The sequence below is a fragment of the Rutidosis leptorrhynchoides genome, chromosome 10 (assembly GCF_046630445.1).
Source record: "Rutidosis leptorrhynchoides isolate AG116_Rl617_1_P2 chromosome 10, CSIRO_AGI_Rlap_v1, whole genome shotgun sequence".
Lineage (NCBI taxonomy): Eukaryota > Viridiplantae > Streptophyta > Magnoliopsida > Asterales > Asteraceae > Rutidosis > Rutidosis leptorrhynchoides.
In genome coordinates, this window is record NC_092342.1 from 199,450,420 (window position 1) to 199,471,006 (window position 20,587).

The window sequence follows — 20,587 nt, forward strand, 5'->3', positions numbered from 1 at the left end:
TGTTTGTAAAATGTATCATATAGAGGTCAAGTACCTCGCGATGTAACAAAATGTTATTGTATTCCTTCTTATAGATTAGGACGGGTCTCTACATGTGGTATCAGAGAGGTGGTCTTACTGAACCTGGTCTTGCATTAGTGTGTCTAATTGATAGTTGTTTAGATGCATTAGTGAGTCTGGACTTCGACCGTGTCTGCATGTCAAAAGTTTTGCTTATCATTTAGTGTCAAAAATTATTTGCTTATCATCCTTAAAGTCAAGACACATCTTACTGCCTCTATTGCATAGACTGTGTATAGATAAATTCATATCTTAGCGTATCTATTATTGTTACCTTTGCCTGACAGCATCCGTAGATTTCCCCGTAACTCACGGGATTTTAGTATTATATGCATATGTGAATTATGTATTGTAGGGTACTAATCTACATCCAATAATCTATTTCTTATCGAAAATACTTCATCTGATCATACGAGATGAATCCCTCAACCAGTTCGAGTCCCTCAGATTTCGATAGCTATTCCGATAGTTATTCCGACAGCTATTCCGATATGGATTTCCATTCGAGCTCCGAAAGCAGTGTAACTGGAATGGATCAACTAATCAGTCATCACCAATTCTGGATGAATTGGGGATGGATTTGTAGTCGACTTAACCAATGGAGACGCGAAGAAGGCGATCCTTTCCACAAACCAAATTGCCCTCTTGGCGAAGAACCTGAAGCACTTACCGGCGAACCTGTTCGTAATACTATTTTCTCTCTCATTTCAAGAGTATCTCGTCATGATTATATACTATCTCAGATTCTAGATCTTATTCATCCACTAGTCCGAACCGACAATCACCCCGGAGTAATAGAAGAAGTTAACGAAATTCGTGCCCGAGTTGTAGCCTTGAAAAATATGGTGCAAAATGTACCAGCTTCAACAACATCACCGGAACCAACAGTACCAGCAACATCAACACCATTACCACCAACAAACCAAGTTTCAACACCACATGCCTCAACATCTCATTCTATACCTCGAGTATAATTATCGTTCTACGAATCATTCTACATCAATTATCTTCATTCTACGTGACGATTATATAATTTCTAATGTTCTAGAGATTATGTATTCTAATTTTAACGGTAAATCAAATGAGTTTAATATCATATTAACTCATTAAATCCATGATTACATTTGAAGAAAATATATATGTATATATGTTTTCATAAAGATTGTAATTAAAAATTCTTTTGTACAAACTGTTAATGGTGAAAATAATTTAACGGGTAGGTAATATCCTAGAAATATTTAGATTTCACATTAATATATTACACTGTACATTCTTCAAATCCGATTCAACAATCATTGAACTATCCTACCTACATTCACAGATATATGTATTCGTTCACTGAAGAACAACCATTTTCATTCAAATTCAATTTCATATACGAATTTTTACCGATCAAAATCCAAGTCAAGATTTGACAAGTGGCATAATGAAGAAAAATAATGGACGAAAATAAAATTGATTAGTAACCAATTAATTAACTATGTAAAATTTTAAACCTATACTAACCAAATCCTAGCTAACTGTTCCTATATGACTATTTCCTTATAATATACTAGTTTTGGTTGAACTATTGGACTACTATCATTGAACAATTAAAAAGTACTAAAAAAGTAGGAAATATTAATTACAACACATTTTGACTTAAAAGATCGTAAACAAATTACATCTACTACAGTTAAACATTTCTTCAAGTTTGCCACTTGATCTCATCTTAAACCTCATTTGTATCTTGACGATTCCAATCTGCGTTTAAACCTTTCATAATTCTTGGAAACACCTCAATTGAGAGGATAAACCAACAACACTTCATCTACGGAAGAAAAGATTGATGCATATAGTTATGCACCTGAAAACACTTAGAACCTGAGTAAACATTTAACACGTATCTGTGCTAGCTCCTTTGGCGTTGTTATTACCGAAAATAACTTTACAATCTCTCTCCAAATTAGCAAATTTTGTCACAGCTTCAGCACTTTAACATCGCCCTTTCATTCGAATAAACCTTATTATAACTTTGATATGTAAGGTTGCCTTTCATCTTCGTTACCAGAGAACCTTTTATATTTCACCATATTATCATCAGCGTTTAATCATCTAAAAACACAATTCTCCAGAAACCACCTTGGATTGATAACCGATGATTCAGATATCGTAGCATTAAATGCAGAGGAAACAGAAAAAAAAAATTGTAGATGGTCTAAACGGCCAAAAGTTTGATGATAAAGAAGGGAGTGTTAGGAACGCTCAGTAGAAAATTTGGTACTGAAAAACGGATTGAGCTAACCATGAAGGAGACTAAGGACAAATACAAGGACCAAACCCTATATTCAAAGAATCCAGGTAATTCTGGATCCGATGAAATCTTTAGAGAATATCTTGCTCCAAAGCTATGTTAAAATCTTGAGGAAAATTTTTCTTCATCAACCTTCGAACTTAGAAATTCCAAAATATCATCATAAATATCTTCGATATTTCTGAAGATATTTTCATAAATATTCTCATCTGAAATCGTATACCTCTTCGTGCTATCTATATTACATCATAAAGGAAATTATTTTAGTTTCTAAAATTCTTTAAAATTCGAGTTTAAATTATGAATGGATTCTGGAGAAGTGTTGGGAATTGAAACATGAGTTAGTATAATATAATGACACTTGGCCAACGTGATTATATTACAGTAAGTCATGATGAATTTCAAATAAAAGATGATGATTCACAGATCATACCATCATCATGTGTCAAGTTACATAACTCTTTCATTCTACTTAACCCCTGAGCATATCAAGAAAATACATTCTTTATAGTTCTCTCTTCTGTAATTCTGATAATTTACCAAATCAAATCGTGCTATTACGTTCTTTCCTACCTAGAACATTATGATCAATCAAAATTTCATACATACGAATTCTGGACCGTTATTAGCTTGACTTGAAGTCGGGAAGAGAAAACAAAAGCATGGAACTTCTAAATATAAGGGAAAATATAAAGTCCGATAACAGTACAGAAATTACAAACCATGTATATCAGTACGAATAGCAATATAAGACACGGGAGTATGATAAACACAATAACCCCAAGAGCGAAGTAGAAGTAAACAGATTCCTCCAGTGGTAGATGAAAAGGAAGAATGATCGATATGAAAGTTAGGAATATATCCATAATTAAAACTGGATGAAGCATATTGACTGATGATTTGAAAGTATGAATTAAAATATAGAAACTGGGAGTGGTGGGAAATATTGGAACGGAAGAAGTTCATTTATAGTGAAAATATCCGATAAAGTAATCGAGACAGATGATCGCATTTAATTATAGAGATCTTAATTTTCATAAATCCTGAGGAATCATATCTTATAGATCTCCAAGATTTTCTTTTAAATCCCATGAATTCCAGAATTTAAACGTGACTACGTCAAAAGTTAAATCTCTATCTCAATCTTTTGTGACAACTTCACTCGTACGCTTCACATAAACAAATCGTTTTATCTATATTAATCAATAATGATAAAACTCTATTTATCAACACATATTCGTCATGAAAACATTTTTATCGTTAGCCATGACGACCTCGATCAAATTTCAGAACGAAATTTCTTTAACGGGTAGGTACTGTGACGACCCGGAAAAATTTGACAAATTTGAAACCAAACTCTCAATACAATTTAATATTTTTAACACGATGAGCAAATCTGTAAGGTTGAATCTCAAAAATTTTGAACTGTTTTATATATTCAATTGACCTTCGACCATTCTCGACGATTCACGAACACCTATTTGTAAGTAGATGTGTATATATATAATAACTTGAATTACATTAACTAATGAATATCTGTATACATTTTCATAATAAGAATTTAATAGTTTTAGAACATTATTAATATGTAACATTTAATTGACGTAATCACGAAACTTAATTAAAAGTTTAATTTATAATTGTAATCATGTGAATAAATTGATCACAAATTAATACTAGTTATTAATTACAATTAATGACTATCAATAGCTATCTAGAATGATTTGCAGATAGATATGGTTCACAGCTTCATTTTTTTTTTTTACAATCACAATCAATATATATAATATATGAAACATCAATAATAATATGGTGTACTTGATTAATCGGTCTTGGACATGGAACATTAAATCACATGTTTATTTAAATTCATTATATTACGATTGTCATCGTGTCAAACCCCACCTTATTCACAACTTTATTCCCATGTTTGATTCCTCTTATGTGATATATTATTATTAAAATTTTATTATTAAATTTTACTATTATATTTTGTAGCATGTCGGTAGGAGGATACAAATTAATCACTACTGAACTATTTCCTTGAATTATATGATTTACTGTTGTTGATTGGTTGATTGGCTTCTCGACCATCATAATTTATACGGAGTAATATGTACATAAGATAGATAGTGGATTGAGAACAATCCCTCGTATCTTTCTCCCTCTCCTCTCTTTCTTATTTCTGTTTTTCCTTTTGGAGCCACCACATTTCGCCATCATAATTCACCACCATAAACAACCAAGTTGATCTCCACAATCATAACACCACGACACCCATCTCAAACATTGACCCATCGATCACCACCATAACCTCAAGAACACTATCCACCATCAACTTCTGACTACAATCAAGAACTCTCCACCTTCACTAACATCTTGACACCTACTTCGACCTATAACAAACACCACCTACAATCATCTCTCACTCATCCTCTCTATCATTGTTATATTTCGATTCAAGTTCAAGAACCTAAAGCAACTGTCATCCTACAACCTTTCTCATACTGCCCGACCTTGTAGCTACTGCAAATGGTTTTCTGTTCAGTGGGAACCACACATGAACGCCTACGTGTTAAGGGTGTGGTTCATCTCTTTGTTCGTAACAAATGTAACTTTATTTAACACTTAGTTTGATCACAAGACCCAAAACAACCGAAAACACTATCTCCTTTCTCCTATCGTTCGACTCCCGTTTCTTTCTCGTTTGAAAAACAACAACTATGAACAACTCACCACCTCACTTTCGAGAACTATCACCGAAAATCCACCACCACTAACCAACTCATCACCACTTACTCGGTTACTTTTGTATTTTCAACAATAATTCAACTCCATCACCTTCACACCACCACGTACCATCGAAACTCACCAGCATAACATCACTTTTCGCCACCATCAAAGCCCCTCGTGTATTACTACACCTGCTACTGCTAAATTGCAGTTTCTTCTTTGACTTGTCTCCTGCTCGCTGCATCAACGAAGAACCACTATGCATTTTCTTGTCTATCGATTACCTTTATCTAAACCCACATTAACTATTGCTATAAGATTGTGTTTCTACTTTATCGAACACCAACAACAAATAAATATAACCTATTTCTTCTTGTAATTCAATTCGCCACTACATCAACCACCAAGATCACTCTTGAATTTTCACCACCTTCACTAAGACCCATTTAACCACCCAATACTACCACCTCTTGCTTGTACCTTTGTTGCTCTCCTTACTGTGATTTAAAACGCCACCAATCATACTGTGGCCATCGATGTAAACCATCAACCAAATGTCAACCTTCAATTATCGATCATGGTTGCTAAAATAAGTGAGCAAGGTGTTGCCTTTCAATTTAATTATATTGCAACATGAATGATTTTAATATTGTAAAGTGAATGAGATATGGCCATTATTAAAATGCCACTACTTATCCTTTTGGCCGAAAGTTTCCAAACAATTAACCCCACCATCTCCTTAGCCCCACCATCTGATATAATTGAAGTGATACACGATAAATCTAACATATGTCATTGCTTATTCATTCGGGCCTAATGTAAACCTAAACAGCCATCTTTTCTTTTGGACTTGTTAATTTCTAATGGACTTGTTTTATTCTGATGGGCTGTTATTGGGCCAACTGAGATCCACACCTGATCGATTGTTGCTGCCATATACCCTTTCTGTGAAGTACTATTCAACTTCTATATTTCAGCCATAAATTTCTGTTTCTTTAGCTTTAACCAATCCACAACGATTACAGCCTACTGCTCGATGGTCATGCTGCAACACTTATACACTGCTACTGTACTTGCTTTACTTATGTTTTACTATTTTAAATCTTGAAGAAAATCACCACCAACCTTCACAAAATGCTGCCTGTTACTCCATGTTTTCAGTCGAACGAAAGCACCACATATTATTATCATTAAACCAAGATTATTATAACCTGCTATGATGGAACAAACCTGCTACTATCTCTTCGTTTCTCTTTTTGTTTCGTTGCATTTAAAAACCACCACTTCTACTCTTCTGTTTCTATTTAGGATGAGGGACGATGAGGATATCGGCGATCACATGATGGTGATGATATATAAAAATATGCGATGATTATACATTAGATGATGTAAATGATTGATGCTCGTGATTATGGAGATGTTAGGATTATGATTTTGATTAGGATTAAGATGATGATTGTGTTTGTATGTAAAGTGGTGTTAATAAAGATGAAGATGTTGAACTAGTAGGAATTATAAATCAATTTTATATATTTTTGGGTTCTTTTAACTTAATCATAATTTTTTTTTACTGTTTTCTGTCTTTTTGTATCTTTTAAGCTGCTTGTATTGATTGGCTAGGTAAAGTATACTAAGTTTTCGTTCGTGTAGGATCTTTTACCATTTTTAGCTTTCTTGTGTTTTAGCTGTAGAGTATAGAATGTTCCTTAAGCTTGATTTTTGTTACGCTACTTGCCAAATTTTTTTTTTGTTTACTTTGCTTGTCTTTTTGTGGGCTTTCATATAGATTAACTTTGTTCGTTTTTTCCTTTTCTGTTTTTTATTATTATTTGTTCTCGTTTCATAGGGTAAGATAGACGCTAGTCGTTCTCATGGTTACCTGAGGTCATGTCCTTCGAGCTCTGGGTCGGGTAGGTTTATAGGATCTAGAAGCGGCAATAGGTTAGTGAAGCCGATTAGGATTAGAGCGGGTAGTTGGAATGTGGGTACTCTGACCGACAAACGTTTTGAACTAGTGGAGACTTTACGTAGACATAAAGTGGATATCTTGTGTGTTCAAGACTCTAGATGGTAGGGTCGAGGGGCGGCTAAGATCAAGGACTACAAGCTATGGTTCTCGGGATCGAGAGTAGCTAGGAACGGTGTTGGAATTATTATTGGCCCACCCCATAATGAGAATGTCATGGATGTGAACAGACGGGGCGATAGGATTATGTCGGTTGGGTTAGTAATCCAGGAGGTGACCTACATGGTCATTTGCGCTTACGCATCTCATGCGGGCCTTGGCGCAGCTGAAAAGAGACACTTCTGGGAATCGTTAGATGAGGTTGTGAGGATGTGCCCTCCGGACCATCGTTTACTTATTGGGGGAGACCTAAATGGTCATATAGGAACGAATGTCGAGGGTTATCAGGGGGCCCATGGGGGCTTTGGGTACTGAGTAAGAAATGAGGAAGGGCTCTCTATTCTCGATTTTGTTGTTGCTCACGATTTAGTTGTTGCGAATTCGTTCTTCAAGAAGACGAATGCTCAGTTAGCAACCTTTCATAGCAGGGGTAATAGTACCCAGATTAACTATTTGTTACTTCGCAGAGGGGATCTTAGTACATGTGGGGACTGTAAGGCCCTGACTGAATTGACATGCTCCTCCCAGCATAGATTGTTGGTCATGGATTTGGTTCTCCGGAGACGGGTCACCATGAGTGCAAGGCCCGTCCAACCTACAATCCTATGGAAGAAGTTGAACGGAGAGAAGGCAGAGACTTTTAAGACTTTAGTTGTAGAAAGAGTGGTGGCAGAAGTGGAAATGGCATCTCATGAAGATGCGGACCAGATGTGGAATTGTCTGGCGTCCGCCATTAGAGAGGCTGCCAAGGAAGCCTTGGGTGTGTCAGTAGGAACTTCGAGAGGACATAGGTCGGATAGAGAATCATGGTGGCTTAGTGACGAAGTTCAAAGCAAAGTCGCACTTAAGCAACTAAGGTTTAAGGAGCTCATCACTTGTCGGGAGGGGACCCCGGCGGGTAGAACTAGGGTTGAAGAGAGTTATAAAGAAGCCAAAAGAGAGGCTAAGAAGGCTGTAGCACGTGCAAAAGATAAGGCATACGAAGATTTGTATAGGAAACTAGACTCCAAAGAAGGAGCTAACGATATCTACAGGATAGCCAAAGCTAGGGAGCGAAGGTGCAGGGACCTAGATAACATCAAGTTTATCAAAAATGAAGCTGGTCAAACCTTAGTATAGGAAGACGAAATTCGAAAAAGATAGGAAGGGTACTTCTCATCCCTTTTCGCCGGAGGAAGACCTGAATGTCTCGAAGACCCGCACGAATCTGAGATAGAACAATCCCAGAACAACATAGATTTTGAGAGGATCAACCACGAGGAAGCAAGATCGGCACTACAAAAAATGGGAAGAAATAAAGCTGCGGGACCGGACCAGATCCCCATTGAGGCGTAGCGGTGCCTTGTCGACATTGGTCTTAGGTGGTTGACTTGCCTTTTCAACAAAATGTATCGAAGCTCTAAAATGCCTATGGAATGGTGAGTGAGCGAGACTATTCCCATTTATAAGAACAATGGGGATGCTCAAACCTGCAGTAACTATAGAGGCATAAAATTACTTAGCCACACTATGAAGCTTTGGGAGAGAGTGATTGAGGCTAGACTTCGACGTGTAATAAATGTTTCGGAAAACCAATTTGGTTTCATGCCAGGGTGCGCTTCGATTGAGGCAATCCATATTATTAGGAACCTTATGGAGAAGTATAGAGAAAAGTAAAAGAACCTCGAGATGGTATTCTTAGACTTGGAAAAGGCTTACGATTGCGTCCCATGAAATTTGATTTGGAAGACCCTTAGAGGTAGAAGTATCCCTAGTAGATATATTAGTGTTATTAGGGATATGTACGAAGGGGCGAAGTCTTGTGTTCGAACGCCGGTGGGAAATACAGAAGTTTTCCCAATAGAAGTAGGCCTGCATCAGGGATAGGCCCTTAGCCCTTTTCTTTTTGCTTTGATCTTTGATGAGCTTTCTCGAGGGATACAAGAGTGTATCCCTTGGTGGCTAATTTTTGCCGATGATATTGTGCTTGTTTCTGAATCTAAGGAGGAACTTAATAGAAGACTGGAGCAATGGAGGGTAGCCTTAGAAGTAATGGTCTACAAATTAGTAGACAAAAGACGGAATATCTTAGAGGTAATTTTGATAGAAACACTGATGAACAAGATGAGGGTGTGAACATCTGCATTGGAGACCAGATCTTGCATCCACAAACCTCATTTAGGTACTTAGGCTCGATGCTCCACAAATCGGGGAGGATAGATGAAGACGTGTCAAACCGTATTAAAGTAGGGTGGGTGAAGTGGAGAGCAGCGACTGGAGTCTTATACGACAGGAAGATCCCCCTAAAGCTGAAAGGGAAATTCTTCAAGGTGGCAATTAGACCTGCCATGTTATACGGATCAAAATGTTGGCCAATGATGAAGGCACAAGAGAGGAGGATGGAGGTGGCAGAGATGAGGATGCTTAGGTGGACATGTGGTAAGACGGTGTTGGATATGATCCCAAATAGTGTTTTTAGGGAGAACCGGAAAGTTAGAAGCATCATCGACAAGCTAAGAGAAGAACGCCTTCGATTGTTTGGGCATGTGAGGAGGTGACCGCTTAATGCACCTGTTAGAAGAGTCGAGGCCGCTTACAGTGGATGGTGTAAGGAGAAGGGGTGGACCCACACGTAGGTGGGAGGATAGAATTAAGCTCGACTTGAAGGAGCTTTTATTGACCGAGGACATGACTTCTGATAGGAATGCGTGGAGGGCTAGAATTAGAATTGACGAGAGGCTTTGGTTTATTTGTGTGTATGCGGGAAGGTGTGTTAGTGTCTTCTTGTGTAGTGACGTTCGTATGGTTGTCTGTGTTTGTCTGTATCTTCATGTATCGTGTTTTTCGTGCTTTGCATTTGACCAGGACCTCGTCTTGGTTTTGGGTATGAATGTGTGCGCAGGTACGTTTGTATTGTATGGTGGTACGGTATGTATGTACGCGTGTTTAGGGTTTAGGATATGGTTGCATGCATGTTTAGGTACGGATGTTTTTTTGGGTATGTATTTTTTTCTTTGTGTGCTTATATGGTTGATTGGGGCATGTTTAGGGAGATTTGTATGTTTTGTTTGTATGTATGTATGTATGTATGTATGTATGTGTATGTAAGTATGCTTATGTTTGTTTCTATGTTTTGTATGTTTATGGTGGTAGATTTGTTAGTGTGTTTGTATGTCTCTGTCTTTGTGGGTATGTTTATATGTACGCATGTATGTTTCTTGTGTATATGTTTTATGTATTGTTTAGTTACGGATGTCTGCATGTATGTATGTGTGGGGGTTTGTTTGTATGCAGGTTTATGTCTGTAGATTTGTATGTTTAGATGTGTTTCTGGTTGTTGGTATGTTGACATCTTTGTTTATTGTTTTTTAGTGTAGTATTACTCGGTATGTCTGGAGCCCTGCACAGCTGCCTATGGTACGTTCCCTTATATATATATATATATATATATATATATATATATATATATATATATATATATATATATATATATATATATATATATATATATATATATATATATATATATATATATATATATATATATATTATTTATTTATTTATTTATTTATTTTTTTTATTTTTTATTTATATATTATGTGTATTATTATTTTTATATTTATATATACATACATATATATACGGCCCATTATTGGTGGCAACACCAAGCGTCGATTTATTGGCAACACCAAGCGTCGATTTATAATAATACACATAATATATAAATAAAAAATAAAAAAAATAAAAAATAAATAAATAAATAAATAAATAATATATATATATATATATATATATATATATATATATATATATATATATATATATATATATATATATATATATATATATATATATATATATATATATATATATATATATATATATATATATATATATGATAGTGCTACAAATGAACATATATTCAGGCGCAATATCTTTGCAATATGTAAAGTTTTCAGTTGCAATTGTTCTATTTTTATGTAATATTCGTTTAAATAAATAAGTGCGAAGACAAAAGAAGAAAATGACGATTTGAAGACGCAAATGACCAAAAAGCTCAAATGTACAAGATACAATCCAAGTGGTTCAATTTATTGATGAATAATGTCTAAAAATGACAAGAGTACAAGCCGCGAAATGCAAAGTATAGGATATTAAATTATACGAAAAGGCGTTCGAAAATCCGGAACCGAGACAAGAACCAACTTTCAACGCTCGACTCAACGGAGCTAAAATTACAAGTTAACTATGCTCAAGAATATAATATAATATTTAAATAATTCATAATAAGAATAATAATAAATAATAAAAAGTTGTTAATTGAGCATAGTTAAAGGATCATAAGTGAAAATATTTCAATCAATAATTCAATTTAGTGAATTGAATTATCGTTAGCTACCTTTCCAGCTAACTTTCCACCTTGCTACAGTAATTTATTTTTCTTATAAAATGGAATTCACGGAGGCACCAATAAATACACATTCACCTCTTCATACGCTTTCTTTCTTTCTTATGTAATTTATATTTATATTTATATTTATAATATTAAGTTTAATTTAAGATTAATAATAATTGGGTTATTGTAAGAAATGTTTTATGGGTTTTAAATTCGAAACTCTGTCCGTATAACGCTACGCGATTAATCACCACTGTAAGCAATGTTCTTCCTTTTTAAATTAATGTATCGTAACTAAGTTATTATTATGCTTATTTGAGCCGAAGTAATCGTGATGTTGGACTAAATATTAAGATGGGGTTATTGAATTTTGTACCATAATTGGGGTTTGGACAAAAGACCGACACTTGTGGAAATTGGACTATTGACTATTAATAGATGGGGGGTATTGTCTAATTGAGTGACAACTCATTGGAGTCTGTCGAACCTATTTTCAAATTAATTAACCTAATAATTAATAATGATTATGGTTGTCCTATTTAGTGACGTTCATATGGAATCTGTTATAATCATTTAATTAATCAATTGAGTTGGGTAATTGATTATTCATTCTGATCAAGTGGATGAATTAATATTCATAAACTAATTAAAACAGGAGTGGATTACATACAGTGATAACTGGTGTAATTGTTGACAGAAGTGATAACTGCGTCACAGTTTAAGTCCTCAATTAGTTGGAATATTTGACTTCGAGTATAAGGGTAATTTGACGAGGATACTCGCACTTTATACTTATGGCCGATGGACTGTTATGGACAAAAACCAGATAGACGTATCGAATAATCCAGGACAAAGGACAATTAACCCATGGTAATAAATTAAAATCAAAACGTTAAACATCATGATTACGGAAGTTTAAATAAGCATAATTTTTTTATTTCATATTCTATCGCAATTTTATTTATTGTTATTTTATTTATCGTCATTTATTTATTTTACGCACTTTAATTATTGTCATTTATCTTTACGCTTAAAAATATAAAATCGACAAACCGATCATTAAACGGTAAATCCACCCAAAGTTACCTATAATTACTATATATTACTAAATCTAGTTTAACTACTTAATTAACTAATTTGATCTAGTAAGACACCCAATAATAGTGTCCACGGATCGACCTTCCGGACTTTACCTTAGCTATATTATTACACGATAGGTATACTTGCCTTTTATGTTTTAGTTTAATTTAGGTGATTTCCTGTAGTAAATAAATATAAAACTGATAGTCGTTTCATACACACCCTCTAGAACACATCAAGTTTTTGGCGCCGCTACCGGGGACACTTTTTGTGTCTTCACGGGTTATTTAAATTTTTTTTTAGTTTTTGACTGATTAAAGATATATTAATTTAAATATAATAATTTAATAAATATAATAATATATAATAATTTTGAATCAAATTTGAATCGTAAAGTTTTAAAAAGTCGTATTTATTAAATACTTCAGGGGTATATTATGTAACTTATAATTAATAATTTCTATCATGTCGCTTTCATGTGAATAGTAAATTAATTAATTTCGTTTCATTTACTATTCAATGAATAGTAAATGAATTAAAAAAACAATTAAATAGTTTTTACTTTTCTATTTTTTTTAAGTTAAAAAAAATTTAAAAAATAAAATAAAATAAAATCGAAAAAAATTTAAAAAAATAATAAAAAAAAAATCTCTTTTTAAAAAAAAATAAATATAAAATAAAAAAATATTTAAAAAAAATATTTTTTTTAAAAATTAAAACGTAAAAAAATAATTTAAAAAATTATTAATTTCGTAAAAAAAATTAAAAAAAACTATTTAAAAAAATATATTTTTAAGATTATGTCTATAAAATTAATTTTTTTTTTTTTAAGTTTTATTACCTTTAAATTTTTAAACTCTAGTCACAACTTTTAGTATTAAGTTTAGTTTTGCCATAGTTATTTTTATACTTTTAGATTTTTAAGCTTTGCCGTAAAATCCCTTAAGTGCTTTTTCTTTAGACTAAGATTTAGGTGCCTTAAAATTTTGCGACGCCGTGTTAAAATTTTAGTATCCTTTTAAGTAATTCTCGTTTTTCGTTTAGAATCCCTTTTTAATTTTCGACGCACTACAATTTTCTTATTTTTCGACCTTTTATTTTTAGACATTTTTCGACGCGCTCTTTTTCTTTTTTATTTCTCGACGGTCTAGTTTTTAGGACATAGATTTTTATTTCAAAATTTCGACGAAAAATTGTTTTAAGTGGTTAAATTGATGGACATCCAAAATTTTCTGGTTCGTAGTAATAGTTGGATTTGTTAGTGGCGAGTTGTGGGCTTCCGATTTAAAGGGTCCTAGCTACCTGCTGCATCTATTGGCTATTCGAAACGTGGGCAAAATTAGAAAAGTCTATTAATTTGATAACTTATATAATTTTTATTTTTATAACTAATAGGATATTCAGTGAATGCACCGAGCAAAACGTTCACCACCTTTCATACGTTCACCACCTGTAACTCGATCAAGACATCTAGCCAATATTGTCGCCGTTGATTGTTCTTTAGAATCATCATCTAGTTGAACAAGTACTCCAACTCAAATTTCCGATAATCCATTTTTTGAACCCGACTTCAAAATTGAAAACCCGGAGGATATTCAAGGACAATTTCAAGATCCAGAACCACTAATCATTCCTCCTGAACCACAAACCGTTAAATCAGAATCCTCCAGTGATTCGTGTTCAACAAATTCAATTATTGAAGTAACTGAACCTCTAAGTATGGAAGACCGAATGAGAGCCACATGCACGGGCCAAGGTCACGCCATTATTAAGCCAGACATTAATGTGCCAGATTATGAAATCAAAGGACAAATCCTACACATGGTAACTAATCAATGCCAATATACTGGTACGCCGAAGGAAGATCCAAACGAACATCTTAGAACCGTTAATAGGATCTGTACTCTATTAAAAATCTGAGAAGTGGAGGATGAACAAATCTATCTCATGTTATTTCCCTGGACTTTAAAGGGAGAAGCCAAAGATTGGTTAGAATCGTTACCTGAAGGAGCGATTGACACATGGGATCTTTTAGTTGAAAATTTTCTTAAAAGATTCTTTCCGGCATCTAAAGCCGTGAGACTTCAAGGAGAAATTGTTACGTTCACGCAAAAGCCAAATGAAACATTATATGAGGCTTGGACAAGATTCGGAAAGTTGTTGAGAGGATGTCCTCAGCACGGTTTAGACACTTATCAAACAGTACAAATATTCTACCAAGGTGTCGACGTTTCTACACGAAAAGACATCGACACAGCAGCCGGTGGTTCCATTATGAAGAAAACCGCAACTGAAGTTCACAAAATCATTGATAACACAGCCTCCCACTCACATGAGTGGCACCAAGAAAAAGATATATTTCGATCATCTAAAGCGGCTAGAGACGATTCTAGCCATGACTTTGATTCCGTTTCCGCAAAAATAGATGTTTTCGAGAGACGAATGGAAAAGACGAATAAAGATATTCACGCAATACGAATCAGTGTCGAGCAATGCGGTGGACCACACTTAACAAAAGATTGTCACATTGAACAAACGATGGAATAAAGTGAGAATGTTTCCTACATGAACCAAAGGCCGGGAAATAATTATCAAAATAATTATCAACTGCCAAGGCCAAACTTTAATCGAAATCAAAACATTCTTTACAATCTAAATGGACCCAACAATAACTCGTACAACCAACAAGGTCCGAATAACCAACCAACTCAAAACAACTCTTTCAATCAACAAAGACCTAGCTTGTATAAACCACCACAACAAACCAAAGAGAAAAAGCCAAATCTGGAAGAGATGATGGCAAAGCTAATGGAATCTCAAACACAATTTATAACATCTCAAACCCAAACAAATTAGAGGTTTGATCAGTCATTAAGAACTCAACAAACTTCCATTTTGAATCTAGAAAAACATGTAGGAACTCTTGCTAGCATGATGAGTGAGAGGGAACAAGGAAAGCTACCGAGTAATACTGAATTAAATCCTCGGAATGAAAATATTAACATGGTTTCAACGAATTCTGAAAAACCAACACCAGAAGATGGGAAGGTTTTAGATGTGAGTAACAATGAAGAAGTTACACCACCACCACCACCCGAGTATGTAAAGCCAGTGGTGGCACCATACAGACCACCCATCCCGTTTCCAATAAAAGGAGTTGAGTATGAGGAAGTAATAGGTAATAAAGTTTGTGATACCTTTGGAAAGAAGAAGAATAATAAGAAAGTACAAGAAACTAAAACCGTAAAGATAAACCCGGTAAAGACAGTTCCACCAAAACCTCCACCAAGGTTGGGTGATCCGGGTGAATTTATTGTTCCTTGTCTACTTAGTGATTGTGTCATGTATGATGCACTAGCAGATTTAGATGCATGTATAAGTGTTATGCCTCTTTCATTATATAAGAGATTAGGAGTAGGTGAGTTAAGTCCAACGAAAATGAGTGTTCGACTCTTTGACCAAATCATTAAGCACCCAGTTGGAATTGCTGACAACCTACCCGTTCAAGTAGGTAATTTAACCTTTCTAGTCGAATTTATTGTCATTGACATAGAAGAGGACTCAAACATTCCTCTAATTTTAGGTCGACCATTCTTAGCGTCTACCGGGGCGTTATTTGATGTAAAAGAGGGTAGAATGATACTTAGTAATGATGAAAAATCGATCACCTTTGTGAGTCGAAAGTCTAAATCTCTACCAACCAAAACTGTTGAACCAACAAAAATGATTGGTAAGAACCATGTTGTTTTACCAACTCCAACGGTAGTGCTTAACAATAATAAAATGCCTAAGTGTGGGGAAGATGAAGTAACACCTAATGATAACTTGATAACAAAGAACTCCGTTGTTGATATGAAATTAAATGACTCCGTTATTAACAGTTCAATGAAGAAACTTATTAAACGGATTCGCGATGCTAGAACCAATGGGAACTTTAAGTTATGTAACTGGTTAGTATCCAATCTATCGCCTAAAGAAAAGGCGAAACTAGGTGAATTTGTGGATATTACACAGGAATCCGACCAATGGCTTAAAGCAAAAGTCACATATATGCAAGTTGATTATGGTTCAAGAGAAATTGACGATGAAGTTAATCACAATTTCGACACCACAGCTACCTAAGTGTGGGGAGATTCAAATGTTCTAAGAAATAATGTTGTCTAGGGTTATTTGTTCTGTTCTCGTGTAGTTTCGAGAATGGAATTCGATTGGTCTTTTCCACTAGCAGACACTAAAGAACTAGTTTTCTCCCCCCATTCTGAATTTTTGTTTTTAAGGTTTTATATGAAATTAATATGCTTTTTAAATTTAAGTTTTGTGTGAATTTAAAAAAAAAAGTACTTTATTTCATTAAGTTAAAAATTTAATACCTAAAATTCGTCGTAAGTTGAAAACTAGGTCGTTGAACCGAAATTGCTTTACCCGAGGGCGGGGCGAAAAATTTTGTTATCATTATTTTTAATATTATTGATCTAAAGTATACCAAAAAAATTAAAAAAAAAACCAAAAATCTTTGCTTTTAAAATAATCGCTTTAAAGATGACAAATTTTAAATTTTGTCGAGGGACGGACTAGGTAAACATACCGAAACTACCTAAAGTAAAAGGAAACAAAATTTTAAAAAAATATTCATTTAAATTGTTTTAATAAATAAAGGTTTTATATATATATATATATATATATATATATATATATATATATATATATATATATATATATATATATATATATATATATATATTATATGTTTGTAGTTTATCTTATGTACAAAACAGGGTAAAACAACGCATTTTCAAAGACTGACATTAAAGTTCAGCAAAATCTACTAATTTTAACGACAAGACGTAAAATATCAAATGTGATATAAAACAATATGTTTGCAAACTCGGTATTTTTAATCATTTTTCTACACTAATCACCCTCATGAATTTAAATTTTTACTGATTTCTTGCAAATGAGGGCATTATATGATCTCAAGTGTGGGGAAGGGTTATAAATTCTCTCGGGTTTACACTTGGTTTAATTGCCAAATTTTGTGAAAATTTAAAAAAATTTCAACTAAATGAAGTCAAAATCATGTTTATACATATTTATGAATGATGAAAACTAGGTGTTAATACCGAAATTATCGTTACCTCAGAAAGGACATAAATTGAGAAACACCCTAAAACGCTTGAGTTCATTTAAAATGGAATAAAGGAGAATAAAAAGGCAAAGAAAAAAACTAAGTGTGGGGAGAATGTACCATGTTATTCAATAAAACTATCTATCACATGTTTCTGTAAAGTTTATTGCATGTGCTTTTGTTTTGGACTAAATTAACTGTTTTACCCGTAATATTATAATAAAGATAAAAGAAAAGATGGATCTACACGATGAATCAATTCCATCATTAAAAGAAAGTAAAGTCTTCCAAAAAAGAAATGCGCTTCTTGATTTAGGTCAGGAAGTTTTCGTCCAGACCAGCTGTAAGTTGACGAAAAATCTAGAAAAGTCATCTCTAAAATCAGCAAGAAATCCACGGACCTCAACATCAAACAGGGTCGCCAAGTGGTCAGACTTATCATAACCATGAGAGGATCTGTCTCGTAAAATGGGGAGGGACCGTGCAAATTAGCTTGATAAGACTAATGAATCAGACCCCCAGAAAGGATAATCTCCTTAAAGATTAAAAAATCAGCTTTTAAGCCTGATATTACTCAATCCTTGAGATTGACCTTAAAGATTGAGAATTACAAACTCATGGAATTCGATGATATCTAAACTCGAGCTTGAACGAGAAAATATTTTGATCAAATTACAAACCGATTTGTTTTCTGAAAACCTATTTTCAATGCGTTTATTACCATTGAACGTAAAATTCTAGGAATTCACATGGAATTCACATGGAATTCATTAGGTCACCTGAACCAAATCGGGTGTCAACCGTATGAACGGTGGTTGCATAGCATGGTCGAAGACAGGACCTTGTGCCAGATCGAAAAACTATAGGGTGATCTTTACTATTGCTCCTACAAAGGATAGTAATTGCATCTGACACGATATAGACAATAATCAAAAGCATGTCACTGGACATTGCCTTAACAGTTGCTTGTTCAACGCTTTCCTTTACAACCGGACGGTAGTTTACCGAAAGGTAATATACGGAGCAAGTATACTGGACGTGTTGCTTTCCCAATACAAGGTTAGCAAGTGGGTGACACAAAACCATAAGTTTTGAGCTGAAATTTTCAAATTTGAAACCCACTAAACCCACAAAAACAATTTGCAAACACCGGTGAAGGGTTATTCCGGAAAACTTATCTAGGATAAAATCTATAATGAATTTTCAAAAGATCAAATGTTTTCATAAAGATCCAATTTCCTTAAAGGATCTAAATTTTTATAAGTCATATGGGACTGTAAACCACATCGTTACTATCATTGTTTATACCGCCATATCAAAATCACTTATGTATAAAGTGTGAAGAATAAAGAAGTGATTCTAGTGTGATTTTATTTTAAGTTCCATATTGCTTGAGGACAAGCAACGTTCAAGTGTGGGGATATTTGATAGTGCTACAAATGAACATATATTCAGGTGCAATATCTTTCCAATATGTAAAGTTTTCAGTTGCAATTGTTCTATTTTTATGTAATATTCGTTTAAATAAATAAGTGCGAAGACAAAAGAAGAAAACGACGATTTGAAGACGCAAATGACCAAAAAGCTCAAATGTACAAGATACAATCTAAGTGGTTCAATTTATTGATGAATAATGTCTAAAAAAGTCAAGAGTACAAGCCACGAAATGCAAAGTACAGGATATTAAATTATACGAAAAGGCGTTCGAAAATCCGGAACCGAGACATGAACCAACTTTCAACGCTCGACTCAACGGAGCTAAAATTACAAGTTAACTATGCTCAAGAATATAATATAATATTTAAATAATTCATAATAAGAATAATAATAAATAATAAAAAGTTGTTAATTGAGCATAGTTAAAGGATCATAATGAAATGTCCCGTTCTTATTGATTAAAAACGTTCCATATTAATTGATTTCATTGCGAAGTTTTGACCTCTATATGAGACGTTTTTCAAAGACCGCATTCATTTTAAAACAAACCATAACCTTTATTTCATCAATAAAGGTTTAAAAAGCTTTACGTAGATTATCAAATAATGATAATCTAAAATATCCCGTTTACACACGACCATTACATAATGGTTTACAATACAAATATGTTACAACAAAATAAGTTTCTTGAATGCAGTTTTTACACAATATCATACAAGCATGGACTGCAAATCTCGTCCTTATTTAAGTATGCGATAGCGGAAGCTCTTAATAATCACCTGAGAATAAACATGCTTAAAACGTCAACAAAAATGTTGGCGAGTTATAGGTTTAACCTATATATATCAAATCATAATAATAGACCACAAGATTTCATATTTCAATACACATCCCATACATAGAGATAAAAATCATTCATATGGTGAACACCTGGTAACCGACATTAACAAGATGCATATATAAGAATATCCCCATCATTCCGGGATACCCTTCGGATATGATATAAATTTCGAAGTACTAAAGCATCCGGTACTTTGGATGGGGTTTGTTAGGCCCAATAGATCTATCTTTAGGATTCACGTCAATTAGGGTGTCTGTTCCCTAATTCTTAGATTACCAGACTTTATAAAAGGGGCATATTCGATTTTGATAATTCAACCATAGAATGTAGTTTCACGTACTTGTGTCTATTTTGTAAATCATTTATAAAACCTGCATGTATTCTCATCCCAAAAATATTAGATTTTAAAAGTGGGACTATAACTCACTTTCACAGATTTTTACTTCGTCGGGAAGTAAGACTTGACCACTGGTTGATTCACGAACCTATAATAATATATACATATATATCAAAGTATG

The 20,587-nt window shown here is 33.9% G+C and overlaps 1 protein-coding gene across 1 annotated transcript; it reads left to right on the forward strand.

The window, feature by feature from the left end:
* The first annotated feature begins 7,268 nt into the window (after positions 1-7,268).
* LOC139870746 (uncharacterized) lies at positions 7,269-8,330 on the forward strand. The gene is made up of 2 exons (XM_071858528.1): positions 7,269-7,519; positions 7,679-8,330. Exons 1-2 carry the CDS (start codon positions 7,269-7,271, stop codon positions 8,328-8,330), a joined length of 903 nt encoding a protein of 300 aa, XP_071714629.1.
* Positions 8,331-20,587: the final 12,257 nt, after the last annotated feature.